Below are 15,055 nucleotides of genomic sequence, written 5' to 3'. Positions count from 1 at the left end.
GCCCCATGATATGTAGGCTACCAAATCTCATTCGGGTGGTGGGCACCGATCGAGCCGGGGGTAAGAAGCAAGGAAGCACATCTGGCCCTAGGGGCACATGTAAAAAGGAAGAAGTTTGAAATTCAAATAATCAATCCACAATGGAAGGAAACCATGGTCACCGAGAAGTAACTATGGTTAGGTTAAGTCTGTATTCCCTCCCAATCCTCTGTTTCTGTCTCTGTCTCTCTTCCCCCCACGTTCTGTGCCCGCGAAGATCGATCTGAGCTCTCCTCGCCATCGCCCACTTGCTCTTTCGGTCTCTCTGTGCTGCAACTCTCTCTCTCTCTCTCTCTCTCTAATTCATCGACGCTTCCAAGGTATTCCTATGCAATCTCTCCAAATTTTCTATCATCCTCATCTAACGGACCTAAATTGCTCTATTAAGGTTTAGCAGACATTTTTAACCCTAAAACTGAAGATGGGTCCGTGCATTTGGGTTAATGGGGCACGGACACACCAAAAGTGAATTTGGGTCGTCCTGTTAATGTTTGAAGTTTCTAAGCAATGTGCACCGTGTTAGGCGTCTCTCATTAGAGAGAGGATGCAGAAAGGCAAGGAACCTGATCCTAAATTTAAACCCGAACCTAATTGTAAGCCTATTCTTTGCCCTAACTATTACTTCAATCCTACCTCTGACCATTACCTTAACTCTAACCCTAACCGTTACAGTAACGTTACAAATGACCCAGACAATTGTCTTAACCCGAACCCTGACTTCAACATTATTCCTAGCCCTAACCATGGTTACATTGATGGCTCTGCGGGTGCGCTGGTTTGGGTTAGGAGAAGGAATGGGTCTTGGTGGCCTGGCCGCATATTGGCTCCAGAAGAGTTACCTGGTTCACATCTTTTGTCCCCGAGAACAGGTACTCCGGTGAAGCTTCTAGGCAGGGAAGATGGCAGTGTGTAAGCTCTCTCTGTCCTTGCCTCTTTTTTTATTGGTATTTGAGGAAAATCTCTGAAATACATATGGATTGTTCTAAATTTCTGCAAATAACTCTAAGGTTTTGTTATTTCTTGCAACATCTATGGGCCAAACTCCCAAGAAAGAGAAAAGGGTGATGAAATTGACCATATAATCGGCCAAATAGCAAATACAATTGAGAAAGTGGGGATGAATTGACCATTTTCCTGCATGCTCGAGGTGGGATTGACTAAGGAAATTTAAGAAACGAAGAAAAATCAGGTGCATTTGGAGAATGAAACGCAAACTGGAGTGTAATTTGGAAAATTGCCTTTGTTTTGAAAGCTCAAATGGTTGCTTTCTACTTAAAACAATGCATCTTTTGAGCTACAGAAGGGAATTGTAATAAATTTTAGCACTCCTTATTTTTGTCTTCCATTTGCACAAGGGAGCATTTTCATGACTCAGATTGTTGTATTCTATTTTCACACTTCCATCGTTGAGCTGGAGAAGAGTTCCTAACTCTTCAAAGTTTGTTGCTCATTTGTCTTCGTTATTTGTGGTTTAAGGTGCAAATTATTGGTTTAAAATATGTTTAAGATTGTTTTTGTATAGCCAGATTTCAGTGTTTTATGTGGCAATGCTGTCTCCATAACTAGACTCTGGCTAAAGGTGTGCACATATTTTGCATATTGTATATTTATTTCATTTTGTGAACTCCTGCAGTTCTTTGAGATTGTTTATTTATAAAGTTTCTGTTTTGGGCTGAAGAAGGGCATTTATACCATGTTGAATGATATCTCAATTGGTACAATTGTACAATTGTTTTCTTTCTGCTTTCTTCTCACATTGCACAATTGTATGTGTGCTGTTTATCATACTCTCCTTGCAAGTCATTTATGCTCCCAGGACCCATATTCTGCAGGGATTGGTACAATATAGAGAAGTCTAGACGGGTGAAGGCATTCCGCTGTGGAGAATTTGATCAATGCATCCAAAAGGCTCTCTCTCTAGCAAGTGCACTTTCCAAGAAAAGGGAGAAGTATGCACGTAGGGAAGATGCAATTCTTCATGCACTAGAACTTGAGAAGAACCATGCAAATGAGAATCAGATGCTAGGAATAAGTGCCTACATGGATAAGGACTACATACACATGTCTGACTTCGGGGATCATAATATAACTTTAGACAAGGATATCAATGTGATGATTCCTAGAGGGAACTTAATGGATTTAGAAATTCCTACTGATTCTGGGCAAGCCAGCTTGGACAGCATTTTTGATTCACAAGGCAATCAAAGTTTTTTGCATCCAGAATGGGATGATGATGATGTGGAGTCGATTCCCCATGTGAGGGGTCTTGAGGAAGTTGGATTAAAAATTGCCGCTTCAAAAGAAGCAAAGTCAACATGGAGTGATGCCCATGGGGGTGCATTTGGGGCAGACGATGGAAACAAGGTGGACAGAGTAATGGGAGGTATCCTGACGTCATCATTGGTCAATTCTAAAAATTCATCACCTGTTTCTAAAAGGAAAATATATACTGACATGAATATCATTGAAGATGAGGATTGTTTCAAGAAGAGAAGGCGCATGACTCATGAACTTCAAAGTGGTTTAAAGCTTGATGATTGTAATATTGATTTAGACCCTGAAGTTCCTAGCTCAGATTTTGATGTAAATGCTCAGAGAACTGGGAACATTCTGAAGCCCGCAGTTTTTGCAGACAAACAATTTTCAAGTTTTCCTGACAATGTGAGCTATGATGGGCGACCATATTTATATCCTTGTTCTCAACATGAAGTTAAATATTCAGGGATAACATTTGTTGATTCATTTCTTCAGGGCAAATCGACTTCAAGAGCTTCTTTATTTTGTGGGACTGGATATTCAGGGTCAGTTGGGCCAAATGATAGTGACACTGGGAAGACTAAATCATTTATGATGAATGAATATACATCTCTGCCACTGCCAAACTTCAATGTGTGTTCAAACTACAGCCATAGAGAGGAGTCTTATGAGAAACCAGCAAATGTTTCTTGTTTAAGAGGGCCGATCACTGGAAAGAAAATGGATCCTACATATGAGCACTCTTTAGAGACTTCTATTCCGGATGATGTGCTCTCAACGTACTCGTTTTATAATGATAGACTTGATGAAAACTCAATTTTCTTGAAGAGAAGCTCCTATGATGGTGATGACTCTCTAATGTTTTACAGAACTGATATGGGTAATGAAATGATGAAGCCTTCTATGCAAGTGTTCAAGCAATGTCTGTCAGTGGTGGCAGAAGAAGAAGAAGAAGAAGAAAGATACTTGAGGGGGGAAGATGAAGCTGATTCTCTTCAGCCAATTTCAGGTCCGATCTTGTGTGTGAACTAGAAAACTTCTTTATACATGAAGTCTGATACATACTGTAAATTCTTGTTATGTCCATGGCTTTATTATGCATCTTATTATGTAAGGAAGTGGATTTCCTTTCTGTAGGGCCATCTCTCTCTTCTCCCGAAGGCTGGGACATGCATGATTCAAGCAGTGGACTTTCAAAGGAGAAGTGTGCTGTTGACAGTAAGAATAAACTGCTTAACAACTTTGAGTTTTTCACATGCAACGTTTAGATAGATTGATCAAATAGGTATAGCTGCTAAATAAGATCAACACAAATTTGTTTATCATTGCTATTTTCCATCACCATAGTAGAGGGCCAAGTATTTTGCATCACTCCGTGCAAGCAAATTTGTATTTGCTGGATCTCACTATTATCTTATAGCTACCTGAAGGTGATATGTACATTTATATGTGGATGTAGGCAGAGACAGATAGACATACACATTCATGTATCTATGTGTATTTGAAGAGTAATAGACCTATTTTCTTTTTTCGCCAGAATTCATCTTTCCAGGTCTTGCTATTTCCATATTACTATCCCAAAATGAAATGGATGTCTACTCTTATAATATACATTTATGTATATAAATGTAGATATGTGTATGCATTTGTGCTTCCTTATGCATACACACATACATCTCTACAAATCTTCATATGGATGCATAAATGTATCCAGGTTAATCAACCTATTTTCTTTTTTTGCATAAACTTTAAGGTAATTATAATCTTTCCCAAATTCTTAAGCCAACTGCATGTATACATGAGATTGTAATTTGATGATGAATAGTGCTATATTGGTAGTCTTGATCTTTTTTAATATACAACAACCCCCGTTTCAACTTTAAGCATAATTAGATTATGCAAAGCATATGACGATTGATTTCTCTTTCCATTTTACAGGTTCTTCTAGTTTTTATGATCCATATGATGTTGAGGAGCCAAATGAGGTTCGAGGGGCACATAGTTCACTTAGTACAAAGGATGATGATATTGCAGATCCTTTCTGCAAGTTGAGTAGTTGTAGTTTTGGAAACATCATGAACCCACTAACTGGATGCAAGAGCATTGATGGAAACACACTCCCTAAATGGCAAACAAAGGGATTGCGAAGAGACCGTAGTCGATGTATTGGGTGGTGGGGATCTATATCTATTGGTTTACAAACTGGAAGCCTTTTTTATGCCATTTCCGAGTCTGAAGAAGTGGCACTAGGTAAGCCCATTTACATGAGAAAATCGAAATATTCGTTGGAAGTTAACTCAAGATCAGATGGCAAAGAAGACATTTTGGGTACTATTCCTTGCTCTTCAGATTCAGCTCATAAAAAGGATGCTTACAACTCTCAGGCAGGATTTAGATACCAGTGTAGAGATAGTACTTGGATTGATGTTCAAGTTCAAGTTAAAGATATAGTAAAGCAAAACGTTGTACTTGTTTCCATAAGGAGCAAGCTAAATGGAAAGGCTATTTCGGGTCACCCAATTCAGGTAGAAGTGATCCAGAAACAATATGGAAATGGTCTATGTTCAAATAAGTATTCTTTGCATCCAGCTTGGAGAACAGGAAGACGCACAACAATGCAGCGTATTCCACGATGTGTCCTGTCACAGGATTATGTACCAGGAGCTGGAGATAAACTGAAAGAAATAATGAAAAAACCTAGATCTCATGTTTGTTCATTCACGAGAAGGAGAAAGAAGCCCTCAAAAAAACACGCTTTAGTTCCTAAGAAAACAAGAAGGCTATCTTCTATTTCTATCCCTAAGACAAACATAGAACCTAAGATTACAAGACCTCCTGTTGTGACTTGTGTACCTGTTAGTGTTATATTCAATCGAATTAGAGAGGTTCTATATAGGGGAAGCAATCATTTGGTTCCTGATTCTGATAATAAATAAATAATTATAGAATTTACCTTTTGAAGCCTTCCAACTCTTAAAAACGGTTTGGTGTGATACTAAGGATGCTTACTTGTCATGCCATTCTATGACACTGATCCTTCTGTCACACTGGGCTTTTGCCTCTCTAATTTGTATTTCTTCAGTTGAGGCTGTATGTATATGTATTTTGGGTAACTGGGGAATTCCCTTACCAGAGTTCTTTCACCTCATTTGTGAAGATTTTCTTAATGTTAATAAGGTGTGTTACATTTCTGTATTGTATCATTGATGTACAGGACAATAAAAATGGATTGTGTTTATGCGTTTATGTAATTTGCTGGCTTATATTTGTTCATTGGTCCAGTTGATTAAAGATGACAATAATATTATTAGTTTATAATATCTGTATTATATGTATACATCCATGTAGATGCATATTTTTAGCAAGTCTTGCTGACATCAACCTTCGGAGAATGATTCTATTGCCTGTCTAGCTTAATCTATGTTGAAGACAGATCTGTATTTTCTTGCAAATAACTTTGTAAGTAGTGTCATGTTCCAGATGAGTATGCTTGCCAATTGGCTGTTGTGTTAAGATACAATGCAGAAGGCTGTCCTTGTGTAAATGGCTGCAGATATATGCATCAACTTAAATTTATATTGGCCATAGCCTATATTTGATTGCCTGCACATATATGTATATATATAGGTTCAATTCCAATGGCCATAAATATATGCATGTCCCAAATTTTCAGTAGTGTCATGTCTTCCAGATGAGTATGCCTGCTAGTGCGTTTCAATGCAAGGAAGCCTTTCAGATTGTGCATATGGAGGATGCAGAAGGCCGTCCTTGTGTAAATGGCTGCAGATACACGCATCAACCCAAAATTTAATGGCCATAGCCAATATGTGAATGGCTGCAGATATATGTATAGGCTCAATTCCAAAGGCCAGCAATATATGCTCGTCCCAAAATTTCAGTGGCTGTAGATATATTTGTGAATCTCTCAATTAAGATACACAGCTTTGAGTTACAATCTATTTTGTTGTTTAAGAATGAATAAGTTGATAATGCAGTCATAGATAATTTGGAGCTGTAACCCCGAGTAGTCAAAGATACCACATATCAGAGGCACAATTTATGGTACTATTTGTAACCAATATACTATAAGACTATTTATGTGCAAGCAATTTACTAAATTCCTCTTAGACAAAGTCATGTTGATCCATCCTTCCAAAGACTAGATGCGTAGCGCATGTTACAAAACGTTAAATTTAGCCTTCATTATTTGTAATATTTTCCCTATTCAGCAAATCATCTCTCCATAGTTTCATCTCACAGCTCTTCACAAACATAACCGAAAAGCTTTTAAAACATTCAAAAATGCATTTTGACATTACAACATGATTTAAAGAAACTCTATTTTGCATTGAGACCTAACATTGGAACAAGGAAAAGGATAAGCTTTCATCCAACACGACAGAATACACTGATAAGAGAATACTCTTCAGTATATCCTCATATTGCAATAATATAAATTTGAAGGCAAAGAAAGGGGTTCATTATTTTCATGGTCTCAAAGAATGTAACAAGAAGACATGAAAAAAGGAGCCGTGTTCATGGAACTTCATTGGTTGATTCATCCATAATTTTGACATTGCAACATGATTTAAAGAAACTCTACTTTGAATTGAGACAGCACAATAGAATAAGAAAAAGCATTAAGCTTTGATCCAACAAGATATAAAACACTGATAAGAGACTAACACTTCAGTATATTTTCATATTGCAATAATCACAAGCTTGAGGGCAAATGAAGGGGTCCATTATTTTCTTGATCTCAAAGCATGTAAAGAGAAGCCCTGAAAAAAGGAGCTGTGCTCATGGAACTTTGTTGGTTGATCCAACCATAACAGCTTCAATGTCACCTTGATCCACTGCTATAAAATGTATGATGTGAAATGCAGACAGTCTAAGTCTAGTTATTGTTCCTTCCATATTCTTCCAGTGACCCTGAGCTTAAGCTCTTTACGATCACCACCAGAGAAGAATAATGCCATATTTCTCTGAATGATCAGCCCATCGTGGCTGTCTCTTACTTTCCGGTGACTGTCTCTAATACTTCGAGGGACACCTTGCCAACTCAGTTTTCTGCCATTTCCCCCCACCTCAAGACTGTACGTGTAATTGTTCGCTTCATGATCGTCCCCCATAAAGCGCAAAAATGCCATATACACAGGTGCCATACCAAGTTGAAATGCCTCAAAATGAAGGCAAAAATGTTGGCCAAAGCAATTAAATACCTGCCAAGACATAGCAAACATTAATGAAATTATCAAGATGCAAAATCACATTGATATTATACAATCACCCAGATATAAAACATACAAACTTTTGAAGCAGACAAACAAAATCAAGTTGCAATCTTGACTATACAATATGAACAATCATTGTTCTTACCAATTATATAGATTATAGTGTTAAGTACATATTGACATGCCACCACACCTTAAATTATACGAATGCCAAATCATATGGGATTAAAAAAATTGTGAAGCATACCAAAATTTCTAGATATGCAAGCAAACCACTTTGTTATGCTCAAATTTATTGGCAACCACATCTTATATTATATGAACACTCAAAAATTAACGCACATAAAGCCAAAAGAATTGTGAAGTGTCTGATAATGCTAGGAGTATTATAAAATATAGGGTCAAATGGAGATCTAAACAAATCTATGTATAAGCACATGCCAAATGTACTGCGTAACCGAAACATTTGTGAAGCATATAAAATAACTAGATAAGTGAAAAAAGAATTTTAATATACCGTTAGCATCCATGTCGCATTTTCAACCTCTTGGGGGTTTGATTTAACATAACGATGGTTAAAAGTGCATCCATTATGCATGTCAACTTTATGATCATCCCTCAAATGAGCAACTAATGTAGGTATGTCTCCTGTGATTGAACATTCTGAACCAGCATATGGACAGTTGTATGGCCTGAAAGTACATTGTGCCTCATGCTTGAGTTTGCTATAGTAAGGAAAGATATCTGGACAGCCAAGAGTTTGATATTTGCATGGAAGTTCAAGTGACTCAGCAACCTTTTCCAGGGCTAGACATCGAATGTTTCCCAGCTCGAATCTGCATGTTGGGCACCGATTGTGTACCCTTACCTTGCAGTTTGAGCATAAGGTATGCCCATTTGGACACTGCAGAATAACAAATCAAGAAGTAATCAAAAAAGACCTTGCCTACAATTTGCAGAGCATAAAGTGATGCATTAACCTTGGGAATAAGTTATGGAGAATGTTCTGGCAAGAAGCTATACATATTGATAACTATGAGCACAGATATACATTACAACAGGAAGGTAGAAGACCAGAAGCTATACATATTGATAACTATAAGCACAGATATAGATTACAACAGTAAGGTAGAAGACCAGAAGCTATACATATTGATAACTATGAGCACAGATATAGATTAGAACAAGAAGGTAGAAGACAAGAAGCTATACATATCGATACCTATGAGCACAGATATAGATTAGAGCAACAAGATAGAAGACAAGAAGCTATACATATTGGTTACTATGAGCACAGATATAGATTAGAACAAGAAGGTAGAAGACAAGAAGCTATACATATTGATAACTATGACCACAGATATAGATTATAACAAGAAGGTAGAAGACAAGAAGCTATACACATTGATAACTATGAGCACATATATAGATTAGAAGAAGAAGGTAGAAGATTACTAAACATGTTTTAAAGCATTACATATTGATTTTTACATTTCCACGGCTAGCTTTAAAACATAACACATGACACTCAGGACAACCTCGAGTGGCAGTGCTACCAAAACATTGCATTTTGTGGAATACAAGTTACATTAAGTATAACCAAAAATGATTTAACACACCTGATGAATGGGTGGATACATAGAGTTAGTACAAACAGGGCACTCCAGTAGCTCATGTACACTGCTGGTGGGTGCCAAACCTGTCTTTGCAACTGCTGTAATGAAGACCTTTGCTGCTTCTAAAGCCTCCATGTCCACATTTGACACACTTGGCCCTTCTAGTATAGGAGATTCTGGAACCTCTAAACACCCATTTGTCGGAGCCATGTCGCACATACAGTAGTGTCTTACCTTATAAAAATTAGCCTACTGTTCAGTACAAGTCCTGTCTTTGTCAGTTAGGTTCCTGAGACCAAAACATTCTTCTCAATTACAATCTGAACAAGAACATAATAACAGACCTTGCATTCATGGTGGATTATTCACTTTTAAAACAGCAGGACTTGGCGGTTAAGAATTAGCATATAAGATTGAAAACAGTAAGCTCAAATCTCAGAATTAAATAAATGTCATCATTAGAAAAGTATTATGGATAAACTAAGACAAAAACAGCTAGCTCAACCCTAACCCAATCTTTCATATCTTAACATTACCATTCCACTCTATCTATAATCAATTTATGAGCTCTCAGTGTTTATCTCTACCTAGTACTCCGGTAAAGTTTCCACTTTCAATATAACACGCTCTCTCGTTCTCTTCTACACACATCAAGGTATGAGGGAAGCAGTTTTAGTTCCAGAGATCGGCCTTTAAACATGATCGATGTCAGTATTACATGTTCCCAAGCTAGAGTAGAAAGATGTATGTGCAGTTTCAGTGATCAGGCATCAAGCCTGATAGATGTCATTTAGTTATAGGAAGCAACAGCCATTTTTGTTTCCTTCCTTGCACCAATAAGCTAAGATAAACAGTTCTCATTTTTGTTATGTCTCATATTATCTTTTAGCAATGTTAGTATGCTCTTTCTTTCTTTCGATCCTCGTTGATCTTATCGTGAATGCATGTTTTTTATTCTTTTCCAATGTCCACTCCATTTATCCTTATGAAGAAGGATACACTCATGTCCACTAGTCCAGAACTTCACTCATATCAAGTAGTCCAGAACTTGATGACGTGAGTAGGAATTCAAGCAGCATAGTTACATCACCTTGAATTTGAAAAATCAACAATCCACCAAAAATCTCCAGGTCCAATCGCTAGGAATAACGAATTAATGAATTACTATTGTTATTGATAACGTCCAACCAGCCAGGTAACCATAAACTCTGACCAGCATTGATTGCTGGACTATCTCCCGAGGATAGATGGCAAGCAAAACCTTGTTATTCCCTTCTTCCAAGGAGAAACAGGTATTCTCAAAATTCCATTACCTTCTTCCAAGGAGGAACAGGTAATCGATATCAGGGGTTCAACCAAAACCGTTTATTGCCTTTCTTAATATCCCAGCAAGTTTTAGCAGAACCATCACAATAATGAACAAATATCAAGCAATGACACCAGCATCACCAACGAATAAAAAAGATTATTTGACAGGAATTCTATAAAACAATAGAAGTTCAAAACCCGAAACTTCTAGATGCACATGGTTTACGGCCAATCAAAAGACACACAAGAAAGAGACTTGCAATTCCTGTCAGAAATGCAAGATAAATGGAAAGACTAAATATGTTGGTAGTCATATCCAGGTACATTCATAATCTATTTAATGTACCCATATAATATAGAGGGGTAGAAAATGTCTTGAAATTCAACAATGTGATGAGCCGCACATGAATTTAATTTATGTCCTATATATTATGCATTAAAACCAAATTTAAGCTCTAATCATAAGAAAATGTACAAAAATGAAAATAACATTAACAGATAAGAAATGTCAGTGACACCAAACCTTTATAACAAGGAATGGTGATTGAATATTCCATTTCCTATGGCGGAATGAGCAGTTTCATGTTTCTATTTGCACATCAAAACTCTGTAAAAGAAAATCAACGACTTTTAACGAGTTTGGAAAGACTTTCCATATTCATTTCTTTTTGCATTTCTGCAAGTCTCAATAGTTTTAATGTGCAATGTAGGATCTCCACAATATTCTGCGCCCAATGAATGGAGGGAATCAATTGTTAAATAATTCAGTGTGCAAGCATGGGCTTACCAAGGATAAGAACATGAGTTATTTTACACTTTGTTTACGAGAGCATGAAGAAAAAATCATCACAATTATACTAGTAAACACTCATTATATTCCATCATTCAGAGAAAAGGAAATATCTTAACAAAACATTGGCATACTAAATCATAATTTCTAGCTTGAACAACCACAACAATACATCTTTAATTGAGGATGCTGAAAGAAATGTTCAGAAAAATTAACATTAGTTCAACTCCCACTCCTGTATCCACCCTTGGTTACTGCAGAATGGCAATCAAACCACATTCAGAAAAAAAGAAAAACTGTTTCAGAGGAAGAAACATCAACATACTATAGCATAATCTCATTCGAAATCAACCACATTTTACATCCTTAACAGGAAGAAGCTAAAAGGAATACGTGATGAAAAAACACTATATGTCAGATGTTCAATCCCTACCCATGCCCCCACAGTTAGTTGCTGGAAATGGCAACCTACTTACATCCAAATGGTGAACGTTGGCACACTATAACAAGCATGATTTCCTTCAAAATCTGTTGAAACATTGCCATATTCTATAATATAATCTCATTCCAAATCAACCACATTTTTTTCATCCTTGATGATCGATTTAGAAAGAAGAAACGCATATAAAAGAATGAAAATATCCTACTGCATACATATGCGTGTATGATTACAAAAAATGATATGTCTGTATGATTACAAAAATTGAAAAAATGAGTAAAAGTTCCAATTAAAAATAAAATAAAAACTTACCTCAAAACATTATGAGCCCTTCTCTTCCTTCACTTTTTTTCTCCTCTAATTTCTTCACAAGACCCACATCAGAAATAGAGAAGATCTCTTTACTGATCTATCAAATAGAAATATCACTTTTTTAGTTAGCAAATGGAAGGACACCCAAATTATGGTTTAAGTTAAGGTAACGTTTAGAGTTAGACTGAGGCTTAGGCTTAGGTTAAGGTAAGGATTAGAGTTAGGGTAAATGTATGGGTTAGGGTTAGGGTTCGGATTATTGTTACGCAGAGGATCCTAGAGGGTAAATAACGAAGCGATCCATGTTATTTAACCGCAAGAAAACGGATCTACTGGAGTATGCCATGGCCAGGGTCATGGTCATTCTACCAGAGGAAAAGCCTTTTTCGCAGGAATCAGGGATTTCTTCCCTCTTAATCCAACAAGATGCAGGGGAAGCGATGATGATGATGATGATGATGATGATGATGATGATGATGGGTGGCTTTGATGTGCAGCGCCCATTCGCCCAGAACTACCTTCTCTCGGTCTTAGGGGAGAAAAAAATAAAATAAATATCTGGAACAACAACAATACATTATGTATGTATGCATACATACATGATACATACCATAGCCCTCCCTCCCTGAATTTTGCTTAATTCCCATCTCATGCCCCTCCCCCTTACCAAACATGGATTGATTGGGTTTTGCTTAATTCCCACCTGATGCCCCCCTTACCAACCATGTATTGATTGCGTTTTGCTTAACTCCCATCCCCTTACCAAACATGGATTGATTGTGTTTTGCTTAATTCCCATCTGATGCTCCTTACCAAACATGTATGAACCGTTTGCGATCAAGTTAAAAACCTACCGAAGCATATGCGAGAAAGAGATGGTGTTTCAAGCACCATCCGAGCTTTCAACCACCCCCCCAAACACCATATCTAACCATTCCACTTGTGTTTCGAACAACATTGACATATAGCTTCGTTCTATCTACAATGGGCTTCGAGCCTAGGGCCACATCTATCCACTACACTCCATTCCACTCCGACTTCCAAACATCCTTGACATAGCTTTGTTCTATCTACTATTCTCCCTCCAACCATTCAACCGTATATTTGTAAGTGATTGAACAGAAGAGGGGAAAAAAAGAAACCTTCGCTTGAAAGCACACTCACTCAAATCATTGTCCACTCTGCAAACCATAACTATCCTCTACTCGTCATAGGCAGAAACTCTGTAAAAATGCGCTTGAAATTTCCTTGATCTCTTACAATGCCCTTGGGTTTTTATTATTCCCCCCCAGATGGCGTTTGGTCACTACCACCCTCTCTCATCCATCCCCAAAGAAGAGTACAAAAGGGTGCATTTTGTTTATATAAATTTTCAAAGAACACACATACTTGGAGAGAAAGGGGATGAATTGATCATGTAGTTCGTGGATGTTTGTGTTCCTTTTGCTCGAGAGATGTTGACAAAATTTCGAGGTGCTAATTATTTTTGCCATAGAGGCAGAAACCAACTCTTTTTTTACTTCGTTATGTATCAAGTACTCATTGTGTGCCTATCATTATCACAATGTGTAGTAGTCATTTGCTCATGACGAACTAAACCAATTCTTCATGAGCATGCCCATGATTAGTGTATTTTTAGTGCAAACATTTAGAAAGCGTCAATGTAGTTGTCGTGGTTTGGATAAGACATACCATGCTCTCCTTGATTTTCTCATTTTTCTCGAGTGCACCGACCACTTAAAAAGCAAAACATGATTTTGTCCCTCACATATAAGTTAAAGTCAAATACTAGGATTCAACTTGGGGGCATTAAGTTGGGTGATGGGTCATATATGTGATCACTTTTGTCTTATTATGTTTTATCCATTCTAAAATTGTCGAGCGCGTTAGAAGGTTAGAAGAATTGATCCTTAAGAAACATTAAGAACCACCCAAAGTTGAAGGTGGTAAAATTTCCTTGGAACTTCAATATAAGGGCATGTAATATGTTTGTCTTTTGCTTCACTCGTACATTCCTAACACCACTCATAAATAAAGGCACCATAAAAGGTTGTGCCCACTTCCACCACTTGTGTTATTTCTGTAAGGCGTTTAATGTAATGGTTCTAACATCATGCAATACAACACCACATCACGAGGACTTTACACGCATTTTATTGTTTATGTGCAGGAATTTGGTGGTATTTGGCGAGATGGTTGATGAGGACGTAACGGAGCAGTTTTTATGTTTTTGATAAGGACGAGTGATGATGGTGTGGGGGTTGAAGAATAAGCTCATGAGGAGAGGAGGGAACTTGACTTAATTTGTTGTTGTATGTACATGAATTTGGTGTAATCTGGCAAGATGGTTGATGTGGAAAGAGGAAGCATAGTTGTCGACTTTATAGTTACGAACGTGAATAGTGGTTATCTTGAAAAACCAAACAAAGTAGTTGATCTTCTTCAAATCCTAGATGTACAGGTTGAAGAAGTATTGAATGGCTCATAACTATGACCTGAGAGGGCTTCTTTCTGAATAGAACTACTTTTGTTGTTGTTTATGGATATGGATACCTTGCAATGTGTCTAGGGAATAGATTGTAATTATTGGATTGTTTTCTCTATGTTGGAGTACATAGATTTGTTTCCTCAGCCATTATCTTACGCAAGACGGGCTTTGGAAAAAATACTTTGTCAGGTTGAAGAAGTATTGAATGGCTCATAACTATGACCCGAGAGGGCTTCTTTCTGAGTAGAGCTACTTTTGTTGTTGTCTATGGATATGGATACCTTGCAATGTGTCTAGGGAATAGATTGTAATTATTGGACTGTCTTCTCTATGTTGGAGTACATAGATTTGTTTCCTCAGCCATTATCTTACACAAGATAGGCTTGGGAAAAAATACTTTGTAAGTTGAACTGTTATGACCTTTCTATAGAGCTATTGGAAGGATATTTGGTTTTGGAAAACAACAACAACCCCAGATCACATTTATTATACTCTTGCTTAGGATTAGATAAATAAGATTCTATTTGTGAAGAATTAGGGAATATAGGTCTATAAAGGAACAAATGTGTATGT

At 37.2% G+C, this 15,055-nt stretch overlaps 2 protein-coding genes across 7 annotated transcripts; one reads left to right on the top strand and one right to left on the bottom strand.

The window, feature by feature from the left end:
• The first annotated feature begins 206 nt into the window (after positions 1-206).
• Positions 207-5,541, top strand: LOC147850175 (uncharacterized). 3 transcript variants are annotated; one of them, XM_087336235.1, is made up of 5 exons: positions 207-948; positions 1,872-3,304; positions 3,433-3,513; positions 4,234-4,545; positions 4,684-5,541. In XM_087336235.1, exons 1-5 carry the CDS (start codon positions 584-586, stop codon positions 5,229-5,231), a joined length of 2,739 nt encoding a protein of 912 aa, XP_087192361.1. In that variant the 5' UTR covers positions 207-583; the 3' UTR covers positions 5,232-5,541. The 3 variants fall into 3 exon arrangements, with proteins under 3 accessions (XP_087192361.1, XP_087192359.1, XP_087192362.1); XM_087336233.1 differs by having other exon boundaries at positions 208-948; positions 4,234-5,541; XM_087336236.1 differs by lacking the exon at positions 207-948 and adding an exon at positions 969-1,754 and having other exon boundaries at positions 4,234-5,541.
• Positions 5,542-6,882: 1,341 nt separating this feature from the next.
• On the bottom strand, positions 6,883-12,547 carry LOC147850174 (E3 ubiquitin-protein ligase SINAT3-like). 4 transcript variants are annotated; one of them, XM_087336165.1, is made up of 5 exons: positions 11,995-12,547; positions 11,677-11,771; positions 9,149-9,434; positions 8,047-8,433; positions 6,883-7,517 (listed from the first exon to the last, which is right to left on the bottom strand). In XM_087336165.1, the coding sequence occupies exons 3-5, from the start codon at positions 9,362-9,364 to the stop codon at positions 7,197-7,199; spliced, it is 924 nt and encodes a 307-aa protein (XP_087192291.1). In that variant the 5' UTR covers positions 9,365-9,434; positions 11,677-11,771; positions 11,995-12,547; the 3' UTR covers positions 6,883-7,196. The 4 variants fall into 4 exon arrangements, with proteins under 4 accessions (XP_087192291.1, XP_087192289.1, XP_087192290.1 ...); XM_087336163.1 differs by lacking the exon at positions 11,677-11,771; XM_087336164.1 differs by lacking the exons at positions 11,677-11,771; positions 11,995-12,547 and adding an exon at positions 11,569-11,585.
• Between the last annotated feature and the right edge of the window lie 2,508 nt (positions 12,548-15,055).

This window comes from Azolla caroliniana, unplaced genomic scaffold (genome assembly GCF_043228905.1).
Source record: "Azolla caroliniana isolate FFs.n. ecotype wild unplaced genomic scaffold, voAzoCaro1.0.p SCAF_21, whole genome shotgun sequence".
In the NCBI taxonomy this organism is placed as follows: domain Eukaryota; kingdom Viridiplantae; phylum Streptophyta; class Polypodiopsida; order Salviniales; family Salviniaceae; genus Azolla; species Azolla caroliniana.
Note: the sequence above shows the minus strand (reverse complement) of the source record. Positions and strands in the feature narration are given on the sequence as shown.